At 46.7% G+C, this 17,925-nt stretch overlaps 1 protein-coding gene across 6 annotated transcripts in view; it reads left to right on the top strand.

Moving 5' to 3' along the window:
• The first annotated feature begins 318 nt into the window (after nucleotides 1-318).
• Nucleotides 319-17,925, top strand: part of mapkapk5 (MAPK activated protein kinase 5) — a 157,537-nt gene continuing 139,930 nt past the window's right edge. For 2 of the 6 annotated variants that reach the window (XR_011936515.1, XM_072485046.1), the window contains exons 1-2: nucleotides 320-679; nucleotides 5,930-6,200. Coding sequence is in view for 2 of the 6 variants with exons in the window: in XM_072485046.1 (XP_072341147.1) it covers nucleotides 6,093-6,200 (108 nt within the window). In the remaining 4 variants the exon portion in view is untranslated. Of the gene's footprint in view, nucleotides 680-5,929; nucleotides 6,201-17,925 lie in introns of all 6 variants that reach the window. The other 4 variants (XR_011936579.1, XR_011936569.1, XM_072485126.1 and 1 more) reach the window with 4 other exon arrangements.

Here is a 17,925-nt window from a genome sequence, read left to right on the forward strand (position 1 = left end):
AACACTTCATTGAAGCGTACTTGTGACAATAAGTTAATATTAATTCTGTTTCTTTCCCTTTGCGCAGCTGCTGCTTAACCTGACGTGTATTTGCAGAATGTTTTGCGTTTATTTTAGATTTCCACTATCGGCAGCTTTGACCAAGCGCCAGAGCAAAACGCTCAACTGAAAACGGCGCCACCACCTGGAATTCGGAGGACCAAGCACCCTCCCGGGAGGTATCCCGGCATGCCTCCCGACAAATGCCCGGGCAACCGGAGGACGCTATGACGTCGCAGCCTGACGTGTCGGGCTTGGCGGCGGCGCTTGCGCTGTGCGTTAAGATGAGCTGTGCCAGTAATGGTGGCCCGTCGATTGCGGGGATCCGTGTAGCCGGCGAGTGAGGTAACGCGAAGCTGCTCTTCACAATGCCGGGCACGGAGACCTCGTCGATTTGAAGCCGTCGGTTGTCCAGTATATTTTCAGAGCTGGATTAAACGGGGCACGATATTTCTCCCCTTCCCCCAACTCCCCTTCCCTCCCACCCCCATACCCTTTGCCCGGGCCTTGTCCTCATCCCCACCTCCCGGTCCGGCTACCTTCTTGCCAAGCCGGGTTTGTTTCTCCCTTCCCCCTATTCCCACCTTCCCCGTTTCAGATCAGCAGTATGTCTGAGGACGGCGTGGACAGAGTGATTAAGGTAAGAGTGAGAGGGTGTGCATCACTCCATGGTGGTGCCGGTGACCCCAGTCAGTGGGTTGGATGGGGGCACATCAGTAACAGCCACCATTCATCCTGACAATGGCTCGGTGGCGCGTACAAGAAATGTAGCTTTAAATGCTACATGTGGGACATGTGCGTCATCAGGACTGTTGCTCACACTTTCAGGCTGTTCCTTAATTTCTACCTTGACAACAGCTTCTGTCTGCCAGCTAGCCGAGGGGGAAAAAAAATCCAACGAAATCCATAAGTGCACAATAGACCTGTGAACTCGGTTACCCAGTGTGACCCATTTGAACCAGAGGCACCGAGATAAAAACAAGTCACCTTGGTGTTATTCCAGCACATTAACATGAGGTCTCAGAATTTTGATAGAAATGTCAGTGTTTAAGATTCATGACCACTATTAGTGAGACAGCTTGGAAACTCATTAAATTGAACTTTTAAAGGAACAAGATATGTCAAATCTTAACTTCAAAAAGAAATGCCATTTCCACTTCTTCTGCTGGAGATAATGATAATCGCTTATTGTCGCAAGTAGGCTTCAATTAAGTTACTGTGAAAAGCCCCTAGTCACCACATTCTGGCGCCTGTTCGGGGAGGCTGGCACAGTAGATGAAGACTCCCGGATAGCATAAGGCTCCATATCTCAACCGAATGGGTCATTTAAATAGGCCTCACTCTAAACGAGTCAAACCCTGTTAATGGAGTTATAGTTGTTTTAAAATTAACGTTTTTCTGTTAGCAAGTAGCTGTAGGTCCTCTGGCTGATTTGACTCTGGGTCAAAAGTACTTCTTAGGATTAACCTTGAGATTTCTTTTGGGCCTAAATTGTGCACTCACTGGTTTTGCAATGATGTAATTAAATATTATATTTAAATATAATGTAATTCAATTATTTTTATTTAAACACAAGATCCTGAGGGGCCTTGACAGAGGATGTTCCCCCTTGTGGGAGAGACTAGAAGTAAAGGACAGTTTAAAAATAATGGGTCTCCTATTTAGTACAGAGATGGCAATTTTTTTTCCCCCGAGGGTTGAGGATCTTTGGAACTCCATTTTTCCTGGAGAGTGGCGGGGCCAGGGTTGTGAACCTCTGCCTTAAAAATAGTCAATGGGCTATTGCGGAGTTGTGACCACCATCAGATCCGCCATGCTCTTAATCCATATGTATGTATGTACATGTTATCAGTACTGTAGTTACTGGATGATTGAAATTTTTTTCTTGCAAATGGTGATAATGAATCCGCAACCCTTTGGAGTTGTAGGGGGACAACCTACCTTGTTGGTTTTTAATGCTTTAGGGTGTTTGGCAGAGAACAGCTCATCTGCCCTAGATGTGCAAGTAGACGCAGAAGCAATATTTTTCCAAAAATGTAATATAGCTAGTGCGATTATAATGTGGATAACAACTTCAGGTATCAACATGCAAATCAAAGATGTAATTGTCTGTCTCACCACAGCGTATTAACACACTAATGCTAATACACTAATGCTGCTAAGCTGTCGCTCATGACTAATATTTAAAGTGCAGTGTTAAAGAACTTTCAGATTTTTTGCTGTGAATGGAAGAAAAGGTTTTGAATCCAATACTTGTCTGTTTTATTTGGCCCTTAGTTTTTTTTTAAATGGAATTTCTTTTAATAATCACTTATTCTCACAAGTAGGCTTCAGTTAAGTTACTGTGAAAAGCCCCTAGTCGCCACATTCCGGCGTCTGTTCGCGGAGGCCGGTACGGGAATTGAACCTGTGCTGCTGGCATTATTCTGCATTACAAGCCAACTGTTTAGTCCCTGTTTGTATTGGAGTCAATACCCTTGTGTTGAATGCTGAGCCATACTGCGTGTTCAATGGATTTTCAGTTATTACACTATAAAAGGGATCAAAGGTGTTCCTGCCATTGACCTATCAATAAAATAAAAATTGGTGCTATCTTGATATTCTATGGGTGCTTATATAAATATTTATTATCTAGAAAAAAAATTATTGTGCTGTATAACCTAGACTATTGCATTGGGGACATCTATTCTGGAAGTCTTGCACAAGGGGAAATAATGGTGTCTCCCTTCATTGTAGAAAAATACATTGCAGTGCATTCTTTGCAATTCAGCAGTATATCGTTCGCAGTCTTAGTAGAGTATTTTGAACAGAAATGTCCTTGCAAATTTCTTCTGGGCAACAATTTGTTTTGCCTATTGTCACACATCAACAACATCACAATAGCAGCTCGATGATCCATGCTCTGATTGGTGAGAACTGTCTAATGATATTATTCTCACAGATGTCTCCCTTTCCTGTGAGAGTGTATGTGACCTCCATCCCATAGTTCCATACAGATATATGGCTATGGTTAGAACATTTTGCATTGATTTGCTCGATGGAGCAGCTGGTGGACTTTTTAAATAACAAATTCCAGCAACAGAGGAAAGAGGCCGTGAAGGATTTGGCTAAGGTAATGGAGCCGCTTAGGGTGATGATTGAGCGAGTGCAGCAGAGGCAGGAGGCTCGGGGCCTGGCGATCCAGAAGGTGGAGGAGACGGTGGTGGAGTACGTGGATCGGCTAACCTCGCTGGAGGCGGAGATGGGGATGGTGATGAGCAGCCAGTAAAGGCTGAAAGAGAAATTGGAGGACCTCGAGAACTGCTCCAGGGGGCAGAATTTGAGGATTGTTAGGATGCCTGAGGGCAGTGAGGAGCGGAAGCCACCAAGTATGTGGTGAGCATGCTGGAAAGGCTGATGGGAGAGGAGGGGGCCTTTGACCGGCCCCTCAAGGTGGATCGGCGCAAAGGGTGCTGAGGAGGAGACCGCAGGTGAGGGAGCCGCCAAGGGCGATGGCAGTGAGACTGCGTCGGGTCTGGATAAAGAAAAGATCCTGAGGTGGGTGAGGCAGTTCAAGGAATGCACCTGGGAGGGGAGTGAGCTGTAAATTTACCAGGATCTGGGTGCAGAGCTGGCTAAGCAGAGGGCCAGATACAACTGGCAGTCTTCAAGAAAGGGATAAAACTTTGGGTTTTGTACCCTGCCCTCTTGTGGGTGACGCATCAAAAACGGGAATTTTATTTTGAATCGCCAGAGAAGGCGATGGATTTTGGGAGGCCATGGACTGGGAGGAGTGTGAGGACATGAACTTTGGAGAGGAGTTTTTTTAAATATAAATTTAGAGTGCCCAATTCATTTTTTCCCCAATTATGGGGCAATTTAACATGGCCAATTCACCTACACTGCACATCTTTGGGTTGTGGGGGTGAGACCCACGCAGACACGGGGCGAATGAGCAAACTCCACACGGACAGTGACGTGGGATCAAACCCGGGTCCTCGGCGCCGTGATGCAGAGTTGTTGATGACGGTACTAGCATTGTGAATTAAGGACTGTGTGCTGGGGGTGGTAGAGGAGGACTAAACAGGGTTTTTAAAGAGAAGGCAGTTATTGGCGACTGCACGCAAGCTGCTTAAAGTAATTATAATGCTCTCGGAGGGGCAGGAGGTAGAAGTAGTGGTGGCAGTAGCTGTGGAGAAGGCCTTTGATTGGGTGGAGTGGGCATAGTTAGTTGCTGGGGCGGTTTGGTTTGGGTAGGGTTTTGTGGATTGGATTCGGTTGTACAGGGCGCAGGTGGCGAGTGTCCGGTCGAACCGGATGAGTTTGGAGTACATTGGGTTACTTGATGGGGTGAGACAGGGCTGTCTGCTCTCCCCGTTGCTTTTCGCCTTGGGATCGAGCCGTTGGCAATGGCACTTAAGCTGTTGAGGGGGGGCTGCCGAGCATAGTGTTTAGCTATATACGGCTGATCTCTTGTATATCTTGGATCTGGTGGGTAGCATTGGAGGGATTATGGAGCTTTTGAGGAAATGTGCGGTGGAAGAGAAATCTGTTTGGGGGTGGATGGAGGCAGCGTCGTGCAGGGGGATTAGTTTGAGTGAATTGTTTAAAAAAAATAAAAAAATTTAGAGTACCCAATTCGTCAATTAGTTTTTTCCAATTAAGGGGCAATTTAGCATGACCAATCGGCCTACCTTGCACATCTTTGGGTTGTGGGGGCGAAACCCACCCAAACACTGGGAGAATGTGAAAACTCCACACGGACAGTGACTAGAGCCGGGACCGAACCTGGGACCTCGGCGCCGTGAGGCAGCAATGCTAACCACATTGCCACCATGCTGCCCTGAAAGAACTGTTGTTGGCACCTCTTCCATTCTCGTCGCTTAGGCACTCCATGAGTCCAGTGTTGGTTTTGGCATTACAGGGGCTGTTTAGCACAGTGCTAAATTGCTGGCTTTGAAAGCAGACCAAGGCAGGCCAGCAGCACGGTTCAATTCCCGTACCAGCCTCCCCGAACAGGTGCCGGAATGTGGCGACTAGGCGCTTTTCACAGTAACTTCATTTGAAGCCTACTTGTGGAAATAAGCGATTTTCATTATTCTCGGATATTATGTCTGAGGTTCTGGATGTGGAGGTGGTGACGTTTGGTGTGTCAGAAGATCCAGGAGTCCAGGTTTGGTAGAGAGGCTGATGTATTGGCCTTTGCCTCCCTGATAGCCCGGAGACATACTTTGTTGTGTTGGCAGGACTTGGAGCTGCTGAAGGCAGGGGTATGAGTGAGTAACCCAGTTGGAAAAGGTCGAGTTTGTTTTGTGGGAGTCGATAGGGCAGCACGGTAGCATAGTGGTTAGCACAGTTGCTTCGCAGCTCCAGGGTCCAGGTTCGATTTCCGGCTTGGGTCACTGTCTGCGTGGAGTCTGCACGTTCTCCTATTGTGTGCGTGGGTATCCTCCGGGTGCTCTGGTTTCCTCCCACAGACCAAAGACGTGTAGGTGAGGTGGATTGGCCATTCTAAATTGCCTTTAGTGTCCAAAACAAGATTAGGTGGGGTTACGGGAATAAAAGGGGATAGGGTGGAGGCGGGGGCTTAAGTAGGGTGCTCTTTCCAAGGGCCGGTGCAGCCTCGATGGGCTGAATGGCCTCCTTCTGCACTGTAAATTCTATGATGATTGGGGGGGGGGGGGGGGGGGGATTTGGTGATTGTTGTTTTGGTCTTCTGATATTTTGTGTAAAAAATGTAAAAAGCCGTGAATAAAAATATTTTTTTTAAAAAAGAAAACCCCAACTAATACCCTAATAATCCCCCCTCCCTAACAGCTGACAGTGACTAACTCTCTGAAAGAGGAAATTAATGGCTGCTGGTAGAACCCAGCTACCAAACCTCTCATGGTGTACTTGACCTTTTCCCAAGGTATAGAAAATCCATTAGATCACCCAGCACATCAAGGCACTGGGCGGAGTGGAAGAACTCCATCTCAGCAGAACTCACCTTCTGGCTATCAACGAGCGAAAAAGAGGACGGGACATCAGCCTTTGCCCCTGGCTGCAGCACTGGCGAGTCTGAAAGCCCGAAAATGGCCACCAGCGGACATGGCTCCAGTTCGATACCAAGAATCCCTGACATGGTGCTAAAAAAGGAGACCCAAAAGCCGACAAGTTTTGGACAGGACCAGAACATATGGGTATGATTCGCCAGAACCTGAGAACACTGAACGCACCTGTCTTCCACCCCTGAGGAAAAAAGCCACTAAACTTGGTCCCAGTCAGATATACCCTGTGCACCACCTTAAACTGAATCAAGCTGAGCCGAGCACAGGAGGAGTAGAGTTGACCGTGTAGAGCCTCACTCCAAACCCCTACCTCAAAAACCAGACTCAGCTCCCCCTCCTCCTTTCTCGCCTCCTCCAGTGGAGCTTACATTGCAGGCAGGATCTGAGTGCAGATATCTGGAATGCAACAAACCTACCCTCTATAATCACATCCCTAAACCTCTCCAGCTCCTCCCTCCCTCCCCCAGGACCCAAACCACGAGTCCAAATCCTTTGGCACAAAGTGGTGATTTCCAGAGATGGGGGCTGGAAATGATAGGAGCTGAGCTTAAAATGCTGCCTGAACTGCCTACAAATCCTCCGCTTTGCCACCACCACCGGGCTCGAGGTAGATTTTGCAGGAGAAAACGGAAGTGAGGCAGTTATCAAGAGCATAACAAACAAAGACCAAAGAAATGTACAGCACAGGAACAGGCCCTTCGGCCCTCCAAGCCCGTGCCGACCATGCTGCCCGACTAAACTACAATCTTCTACATTTCCTGGGTCCGTATCCCTCTTCCCATCCTATTCATGTATTTGTCAAGATGCCCCTTAAATGTCACTATCGTCCCTGCTTCCACCACCTCCTCCGGTAGCGAGTTCCAGGCACCCACTACCCTCTGCGTAAAAAAACTTGCCTCGTACATCTACTCTAAACCTTGCTCCTCTCACCTTAAACCTATGCCCCCTAGTAATTGACCCCTCTACCCTGGGGAAAAGCCTCTGACTATCCACTCTGTCTATGCCCCTCATAATTTTGTATACCTCTATCAGGTCTCCCCTCAACCTCCTTCGTTCCAGTGAGAACAAACCGAGTTTATTCAACCGCTCCTCCAGTTGGGACAACTGGTGGTAACAGAGTGCACCGACATTAATTGTGTGCAAGCCATTTCATAACATACAGATTGTACAGGTGAACAATACATAACTAGTTACGTAGGGTGAGACACAGCTTGAAGTTGTTGTAACTGGTGCACAGCTCATCGTGTCTCCTTACCCCCCCCCCCCCCCCCCCCCCAATCCCCATCCCCATCTTGTGTAAGGAGGAAAACAGAGGCCAGTTGTTGACCCATTCGTTACGTAGTGCTGGAATCTTGTGTATGGTTTGGTCGTATGCCTCGATCGCGTGATTGTGCCAGCTGGCTGTACTCTGCATGTTCTTGGGCGGGCCAGTGCCTCCTGCGTGGACAACCTGGGGCGCTTCATGGGTGGAGCGCTTGTTGCTTAGGTCTGTGGAACGTCCTCCATTGCTACTGATGTAAGAGGCCTGTGCTGTAAGCTGGATGGCTGTGGTACTGTGGTTCTGCTGGTGCAGGAGATGTTAGTTTTGTACATAGTGGATACCATGCGAGGCTTCTTCGTAACTTCGGCTGCGGGGAATGGCTGTGCACCACCAAACTAGAACCATGACAAGCCCACCTCCATGACCCCCCCCCCTTCCCCCTCCCCCTCCCCATATGGCCTTCTCCCAATAGTCACCCCCACTCGAGCGTCGCAGCCCACTGTCTTATCTGTTGAGAGTAGCTCAAATTCTGTCTGAAATTTCTTTCTAGATGCTAGCAACTTCAATATAGGGGCAATCAAATGCTGTCAGTCCACCTCCTTCTTCCATTCCATCCTCCCAGACCTATCACTTTGTGACTTAAAAGAATGATCTCTCCCCTAATGACCACCTTAAGGGCCTCCCATAACATAGAAGAGGAGACAGAGTCGCTCTTGTTGGACCTAATGTACTCCCCAATGGTGGAGGATATGGCTCACAAACTTTTATCTGCCAACAGCCCAGTGTTCAGTCTTCACGGTGGGCGTTGAAAGGGACCCGGCTCAAACACTAAATCCACAAAATATGGAGCAAAGTCTGAGATGCCAATTGCCGGGTATCCCACTGTCTTCACTCCAGAAAGAAGAGACCTACCCAGTACAAAAATGCCTATTCGAGAAGAGACCTGATGTACCTGGGAGAGGACCGTAAAATCCTTATCATTCAGATGTAAAAACCGCCACTGGCCTGCCAGCCCCCCCACGCGCGCACAGATCGGTCCCAACTAGGGTCTAGATCACAATTAAAGTCTCTCCCCAAGATTAGCTGGTGTGAATCTAAATCAGGAATTGAGGCGAGTAATTTATTCATGTAAATTGTATCATCCCAATTCAGAGCATAGACATTGACTAGGACCACCACCAAGGTAATCGCCAAAGACCCTCTGATAATCACGTTTCTCCCATTTGGATCTGGCAGGAGCGTAACAGCTGAGAAATAAACTCTTTTATTTATCAACACTGTGGACCCCCCCCCCCACGGGCCCTACCATTAAATCCCGAGTGGAATAACTGTCCCACCCAACCCTTCCATAGCTGTATCAGGTCTCTGACCTGCAAATGGGTCTCCTTGAAATGAAAATCGCTTATTGCCACAAGTAGGCCTCAAATGAAGTTACTGTGAAAAGCCCCTAGTCGCCACATTCCGGCGTCTGTTCGGGGAGGCTGGTACGGGAACCCACTCCTTCAGTCCCGTAATCTAACTTCTTCAGCTAGCAGGGCAACTCCCGCCTGGGACATATAGAAATAAATAACCATAACAACCAGCCCCCGCCCACATCCAACCTTAATGAACAATACAAGAACAATAAAATACAAATTGGTATAAGAAACCCCAACAGGTCCCGAAAACTACAAGTCCTCTCCGAAAACAGCAAGATCTCATACATAATACGACCACAATTAACTTGCCTCAGTCCATGCTTCCTCACAAAAGCTTAGGCCTCTTCCAGCACCTCAAAATAATAGTACGAAGTCTTACAACACCAGGTTAAAGTCCAACAGGTTTGTTTCGATGTCACTAGCTTTCGGAGCGCTGCTCCTTCCTTGGGTGAATGAAGAGGTCTGTTCCAGAAACACACATATAGACAAATTCAAAGATGCCAAACAATGCTAGGAATGCGAGCATTAGCAGGTGATTAAATCTTTACAGATCCAGAGATGGGGTAACCCCAGGTTAAAGAGGTGTGAATTGTCTCAAGCCAGGACAGAAACTTGGCATCACCACCGGCAGCAACCAAGCCACCCCCGGTGTCACAGTAGAAAACAATACAGGGAAATCTATTGTCAACTTGTCAGACTACACCCTTCAACCAGACGAAATCGAAGTCCTCAGCAGAGGGCTTAATTTCTGCACCACCACCAAAATGGACGCCATCAGTCTCGCGGCAGACACGGAGGACTTCATCAGGCGAATGAGGCTCCGGGAATTCTGCCACAGACCCCAAGAGGCCAACAGCGAACCCAAGCAGACTACCAATGAACCGGAACAGCAGACCGAGAGATCTGCGGTGCTGCAACCAAAGAGGAAAGGGTCGAATTGGACCCCTCCGGAAGGCCGCTGCCTTAGACTCGACATGTATGCTCAAGCCGTCAGGAGTCGCGTCAATGCCAGATTCATCAGTCGCATTCACAAGACAACCCCGAACGACACCCAAGCACAACGCAATGCCATCCACGCTCTCAAGACCAACCACAGCATCGTCATCAAACCAGCAGACAAAGGGGGGGGCCACTGTCGTACTGAACAGAACGGACTACTGCAAAGAAGTATACCAACAACTGAACAACCAAGAACACTACAGACAGTTACCCGCAGATCTGACCAAGGAACACATCCGCCAACTTAACAGACTGATCAAGACCTTGGATCCAGATCTTAAGAGCACCCTACGTGCTCTCATCCCACGTACTCCCCGCATTGGAGATCTCTACTGCCTCCCAAAAATACATAAGGCCAACACACCAGGCCGCCCTATCATTTCAGGCAATGGGACCCTGTGTGAGAACCTCTCTGGCTACATCGAGGGCATCTTGAAACCCATCGTACAAGGTACACCCAGCTTCTGTTGCGACACGACGGACTTCCTACAGAAACTCTGCACCCATGGACCAGTTGAACCAGGAACATTCCTCGTCACAATGGACGTCTCGGCACTACACCAGCATCCCCCATGACGACGGCATTGCTGCAACAGCCTCAGTACTCAACACCGACAACTGCCAATCTCCAGACGCAATTCTGCAACTCATCCGCTTCATTCTGGATCACAACGTCTTCACCTTCGACAACAAGTTCTTCATTCAGACGCACGGAACAGCCATGGGGACCAAATTCGCACCCCAATACGCCAACATCTTCATGCACAAGTTTGAACAAGACCTACTCACCGCACAGGACCTTCAACCGATGTTATACACCAGATACATCGATGACATTTCTTTCCTTTGGACCCACGGCGAAGAATCACTGAAACGACTACACAATGACATTAATAAGTTTCATCCAACCATCAGACTCACCATGGACTACTCTCCAAAATCAGTTGCATTCTTGGACACACTCGTCTCCATCAAGGACGGTCACCTCAGGACTTCGCTTTACCGCAAACCCATGGATAACCTCATGATGCTCCACTTCTCCAGCTTCCACCCTAAACACATTAAAGAAGCCATCCCCTATGGACAAGCGCTCCGTATACACAGGATCTGCTCAGACGAGGAGGAGCGTAACAGACATCTACAGACGTTGAAAGATGCCCTCGTACGAACGGGATATGGCACTCGACTCATCGATCGACAGTTCCAACGCGCCACAGCGAAAAACCGGACCGACCTCCTCAGAAGACAAACATGGGACACAACCGACAGAATACCCTTCGTCGTCCAGTACTTCCCCGGAGCGGAGAAACTACGTCATCTTCTTCACAGCCTTCAACACGTCATTGATGACGATGAACATCTTGCCAAGGTCATCCCCACACCCCCACTACTTGCCTTCAAACAACCGCGCAACCTCAAACGAACCATTGTTTGCAGCAAACTACCCAGTCTTCAGAACAGTGACCACGACACCACACAACCCTGTCATGGTAATCTCTGCATGACGTGCCAGATCATCGACATGGATACCACTATTACACGTGAGAACACCACCCACCAGGTACACGGTACATACTCGTGCGACTCGGCCAACGTTGTCTACCTCATAAGCTGCAGGAAAGGATGTCCCGAAGCGTGGTACATTGGCGAGACCATGCAGACGCTGCGACAACGAATGAACGGACATCGCGCAACAATCACCAGGCAGGAATGTTCCCTTCCAGTCGGGGAACACTTCAGCAGTCAAGGGCATTCAGCCTCTGATCTCCGGGTAAGCGTTCTCCAAGGCGGCCTTCAGGACCCGCGACAACGCAGAATCGCCGAGCAGAAACTTATAGCCAAGTTCCGCACACATGAGTGCGGCCTCAACCGGGACCTGGGATTCACGTCACATTACATTCATCCCCCACCATCTGGCCTGCGAAATCCTACCAACTGTCCTGGCTTGAGACAATTCACACCTCTTTAACCTGGGGTTACCCCATCTCTGGATCTGTGAAGATTTAATCACCTGCTAATGCTCGCATTCCTGGCATTGTTTGGCAACTTTGAATTTGTCTATATATGTGTTTCTGGAACAGACCTCTTCATTCACCTGAGGAAGGAGCAGCGCTCCGAAAGCTAGTGACATCGAAACAAACCTGTTGGACTTTAACCTGGTGTTGTAAGACTTCGTACTGTGCTCACCCCAGTCCAACGCCGGCATCTCCACATCTCAAAATAATAGTCTTTCGATTATAAATAACTCGGAGGTGTGCGGGGTAAACCTGTAGGGATATTAAATGTGATTAATTTTTAATTATGGGAAAATGCATTGACACTCTGAGCTTGCAACATGCACGCCAAATGATGTACTCGCTTCCACTTGATAAATTCCCAATCTCAAGTTGGTAGTTAGGACTGTAATTCAGTCACAGTGGGTCAAGGAAAATCAAAGTGCCTCATTTTTTTGTTACCTCCTGGCATCTTGTTACAGTAGAGCAGTGCTTTTCAAACTTTTTTCCCCGGGACCCACTTTTGCCAATGGGCCAAACTTGGGACCCATGCCAGCCGACGTCCAAAATCCACATCCCGTCCGCTGCCCCAGTTTTCTGAGTCCGGGCAATGGTTGGGGCGCTAAAGCATCCTCGTTCCAGACAAGAGAGAAACAAAATCATCTTGTTTTCCTGTTCTTAATCACTACCTAATAGCTCCTGGTGCGTTGAACTTATGTCAACATTGAGTGAGGAGAGGATAATTGAACATAGAATTTACAGTGCAGAAGGAGGCCATTCGGCCCATCGAGTCTGCACCAGCCCTTGGAAAGGGCAACCCACTTAAGCCGCACACCTCCACCCTCTCCCTGGAACCCAGTAACCCCACCTAACCTTTTTTGGACACTTAAGGGCAATTTAGCATGGCCAATCCACCTAACCTGCACATCTTTGGACTGTGGAGGAAACCGGAACACCCGGAGAAAACCCACGCAGATACGGGGAGAAAGTGCAAACTCCGCACAGACAGTGACCCAAGCTGAGAATCGAACCTGGGATCCTGGAGCTGTGAAGCAACTGTGCTAACCACTGTGCTACCGTGCCCCCCAGCAGATTAGGCAGTACTTGATGGCTGTGATGGAAAGTCATCGACCTGAAACGTTCAGCCATTTCTTTTTTATCACTGAACTTTGAAACACTGCTCAAAGCTAAAAAGAAGAATAAGAGAAATTAAAGGCATACCCTTATTCAGTCATCCTGTGTCCCCTTTCTCAGCGACACGGTGTCTTCCATACAGTGTTGAAACCGCTGAGAGTTATATGAGCTGGCTGAGTTGTGCGATTGAATACATTTGCCTTCACAGACACATGAAATCAGCATAAGTGGGCAGGCATTTAATTAAAATAGAGGGAGAAAGGAATGACAGTTTTCATGGTCAGTGGTGTGGAGGGATTTAAAACAAATATGTGCAGAATCACGAAACAGTCTGAATCCCATTTGCAGATCTTTGTAAACGGTTCCAATGCGTAACTACAATATTTATGATATTGCCAATCCTGCCCTTCAAAGTTGCCTCTCGTGCTTTAACAATTTCGTAGCTTAATCAAATGCCACCGTAACACCCTTCACTCATCAGCGTCCGACTTTATCACATTTCCGGACAGAAATGCCAAACACAAATTAGCAAAGGATTTTAAAATTATGAAGCCCCATTTTGTTCTCTCCTACAGTGGTTGACACATGGTCACTTCCCCTGAGTTGCATTGACTCTAGCGTGATCTTCCTGATAAATGTACGCCCACTAGCTCCCATGTCGCCAAAACCAAATTACTTCTTTAAAATAATTAAAGGAGCAAAATTGATAGAAATGAATCTGGTGTGATAAGCTTGAATTCCTAACTGTCAAATCTTTCCTTCTTGTAATTGTTTAAGGAGTGGACTGAATTGACATTTTTGGTAGGGTTTTCCCTGCAGGCTTCTGAATGCAGTCACTGGGAAACTCTGCGCTAGCAGCTGATGGGCAGCAACGAGCAGCAATACAATCCTACCTCCGTGACCCTTATCACACACGCCCGCGATCCACCCCGCGGGTCGCGACCCCCTCTTTGAAAACCCCTGCAGTAGAGTGTATGGAAAGACCGGGAAACAAATGAGTTAAACCTTTTAAAATAAACACTTTTTGGTATGTCACTGGTGGAATTAAACATTTGACATTATTATAATACAGTACCATAAATTATACATTTTTTTTATGACCATCAAACTCGAGGATTGTGACTTTTACATTGGTGCAATCTATTACATGTTGTTTGGCTGTCTTTTTTTTAAAATAAATATTTTATTGAAAATTTTTGGTCAACCAACACAGTACATTGTGCATCCTTTACACAATATTATAACAACACAAATAACAATGACCTATTTTATAAACAAAAAAAAAAATGAATAAATAATAAATAACCAAAATGAAAACTAACCCTAATTGGCAACTGCCTTATCACAAGTAACACTCTCCAAAAATATAATTTAACAGTCCAATATATAATTATCTGTAGCAACGACCTATACATATTATACAGTATATATTAACAACCCTGAGAGTCCTTCTGGTTCCTCCTCCTCTCCTCTCCTCCCCCCCCCCCTCCCCCCCCCCCCCCCCCTCCCCGGATCCTGGGCTGCTGCTGCTGCCTTCTTTCTTCCATTCCATCTATCTTTCTGCGAGGTATTCGACGAACGGTTGCCACCGCCTGGTGAACCCTGAGCCGACCCCCTTAGAACAAACTTAATCCGCTCTAGCTTTATAAACCCCGCCATGTCATTTATCCAGGTCTCCACCCCCGGGGGCTTGGCTTCTTTCCACATTAACAATATCCTGCGCCGGGCTACTAGGGACGCAAAGGCCAAAACATCGGCCTCTCTCGCCTCCTGCACTCCCGGCTCTTGTGCAACCCCAAATATAGCCAACCCCCAGCTTGGTTCGACCCGGACCCCCACTACTTTTGAAAGCACCTTTGTCACCCCCATCCAAAACCCCTGTAGTGCCGGGCATGACCAAAACATATGGGTATGATTCGCTGGGCTTCTCGAGCACCTCGCACACCTATCCTCCACCCCAAAAAATTTACTGCGCCGTGCTCCAGTCATATGCGCCCTGTGTAATACCTTAAACTGAATCAGGCTTAGCCTGGCACACGAGGACGACGAGTTTACCCTGCTTAGGGCATCTGCCCACAGCCCCTCCTCGATCTCCTCCCCCAGCTCTTCTTCCCATTTCCCTTTTAGTTCATCTACCATAGTCTCCCCTTCGTCCCTCATTTCCCTACATATATCTGACACCATACCATCCCCCACCCATGTCTTTGAGATCACTCTGTCCTGCACCTCTTGTGTCGGGAGCTGCGGGAATTCCCTCACCTGTTGCCTCGCAAAAGCCCTCTGTTGCATATACCTGAATGCATTCCCTTGGGGCAACCCATATTTCTCGGTCAGCGCTCCCAGACTCGCGAGCTTCCCATCCACAAACAGATCTTTCAGTTGCGTTATTCCTGCTCTTTGCCACATTCCATATCCCCCATCCATTCCCCCCGGGGCAAACCTATGGTTGTTTCTTATCGGGGACCCCCCCCAAGGCTCCAGTCTTTCCCCTATGCCGTCTCCACTGTCCCCAACTCTTCAGTGTAGCCACCACCACCGGGCTTGTGGTGTAGTTGGCTGTCTTTTTTTAATGGTCGTTTTGCCTGTGAGGGAGCATTTACTTTTCTGGCTCTTGATTATTTTCACGATCATGTTACTGTGATTCCTTTGGCTGAGCATGAACAAAGGAAAAAGGAATCAATTGAAATCCGGCTCAGAAAGATAGCAAAATATAATTCTGGAAAGGCCAAAAGTTACATATAGAACGTATTGGAGTGCACTTCCAGATGTTAGGATACCGGATGAGAACCCCAAGCAATTTTTTGAAATTTGTAAAACTGAGGAAAGGATACTTCACCCCAGAAGTGATGACTCTGACCAGTAGGTAGGCATCTTTTATGTTAAAATAAACTTTAATTTAAACACAGAATTAACCACATTAACATCAAAGAAATAGCTTTACAATTATCAATAAAACAGTTCTTGAATGAAAGGAAAAACTTGAATGTACTATCTACCTTTGCCACTAATTCCAATTAAGCAACCCAATGCAGTTCAAATGCCACTTAGAAATAAAGTTAAGAAAACAGATTACTAGCTTAGCTGTGCAGACCTTTGGAGAGAGTTCCAGTACACTTCTGCTCAACCTAACAGCATTTGACAAAACTGCTGTTCAACTTAAAATCCAATGACAGAATGCAAAACTACAGACAGGCCTGGCTCCTCACATTAATTGCATCATCTGTATTCCCTAAATTCCATGATCTGCTTAGCTAGGACCAAGTGCAATCCCTCAGAAATTATCTACACTGCAGGGAGCCATCCAATGACCTGCTTAGCTGGGACCAAGTACAATCCATCATAAATTATCTATACTCCAGGAAACCATCCAATGTTCCATTAGCTCTTAATCTCTAACGAAGTAAGTGGTTGGAATAGATGATACCCTCACTCTTTTATGACACCTTAATTACAGCTTTAGCAAATAGAGTTTTTAATAATATTACTGCCACAAATATAAAATATAATATATAACCGTTTCTATGTTAATCACTCAGAAAATAAATGGACAGTGAGAGATGGAGATAATTGCTGATTAGACTTTTGTATCTGCTTTTGTCATTTTAATCTAGTATTCAGCATCCCCTGTAAATCCCAAATCCGAGAAAACTGCAACTCTTTTGAATTGGAATCACAAACCTTAGAAGCCTTATTCCTGACTTGTATTTGAAATTTAATTTTCACTTTTCCTCATGCTGGGATATAGTTTTGATGAGCCTCACCCAAGAGGCTGTTTCTTTGTATGTTTCTGAGTATAGGCAGAGTGTTTTTGTGGTCTACTCAACTGCATGGGTTATCCCAGATGACCCGCAAACTGCTTCCCAACTGATATCAAGACATACCTTTCAGGAAGTGGTCTTCCTGAATTTTAAAAAAATTGTCTGTTTCGTGATCAGGAATAGAAACCGTGTCATTTAAAAAAAAAATTTTCTCTGCCTTCATCTGTCAATGCCCCCAAACCATCCAAACTCAGCCCTTGATATCATAACCGGTTGTCGTTTTCTACCATTTTTCTTGGCCGAGATGAATTAAGTCAGTATAGGCTAAACATTGAATGCAAGTTCTTTTTGGTCTTCATGCTCAATTTCATATCAAGAATTAAATTGGAGGTGATTGAGGGAGCCCCTATATTAAATGTTCATGTCTTAATTCTGGGGTCTGTCCTTGAATGAATGTTTTCAGAATCATTGAATCCCGACAGTGCAGAAGGAGGCCATTTGGCCCATCGAGTCGGTGCGAACCCCCAAAGGCGAACCACACCCAGGCCTGGTTTCCCAGCCCTATCCCTGTAATCCCACCTAATATTGGAACACTTGGGACAATTTATCATGGCCATCCACCTAACATGTAGATCCTTGGACTGCGGAAGGAAACCGGAGCACGATGAGGAAACCTACGCAGACATGGGGAGAACATGCAAATTCCATACAGTCACCCGCGGTCGGAATTGAAGCAGTGTTGACTATGCGCCACTGAGCTTTCCTTATTCAATTATGACTGTTTGACTGTGGGAGTGCCTCACACTTTAGTCTGCTCATATTTTAATCCAGGATCTGTGCACTTATATCTTCTAGCATGGAATCACAGGATAGAATGATTGAGAGTGTGAATCTGCAATAGATTTATCATTTTACTAGTCCCATGGGATTTGAGGCAATATGGAAACAAGTTTTGGATGGCTTAATATAGGAAGAATTCTAGGAAAATGTTGTTATTAGTAACCATGTGGGTAATATTTTTGTAATTCCCTTTCTCCTTTTGGGTAATACTTGCATAGAATATACACAATACATAAACATACATTCAGCTCAACTGATCCATGCTCCACACAAGCCTCCTCTCTCCCTCTGAGGGTAAAGAGTATTTTCTAAATTCTCTATTGGATTTTCTTTTAGTGAATGTCTTGCATTTATGACCTCTAGTTTTGGTCTCCACTATAAGTATCTGCCTACCCTATTCCTACCTCTACCTCTTTCATAATCTTCAAACACCTATCAGGCCACCCCTCAGCT

This window comes from Scyliorhinus torazame, chromosome 1, assembly GCF_047496885.1.
Source record: "Scyliorhinus torazame isolate Kashiwa2021f chromosome 1, sScyTor2.1, whole genome shotgun sequence".
In the NCBI taxonomy this organism is placed as follows: domain Eukaryota; kingdom Metazoa; phylum Chordata; class Chondrichthyes; order Carcharhiniformes; family Scyliorhinidae; genus Scyliorhinus; species Scyliorhinus torazame.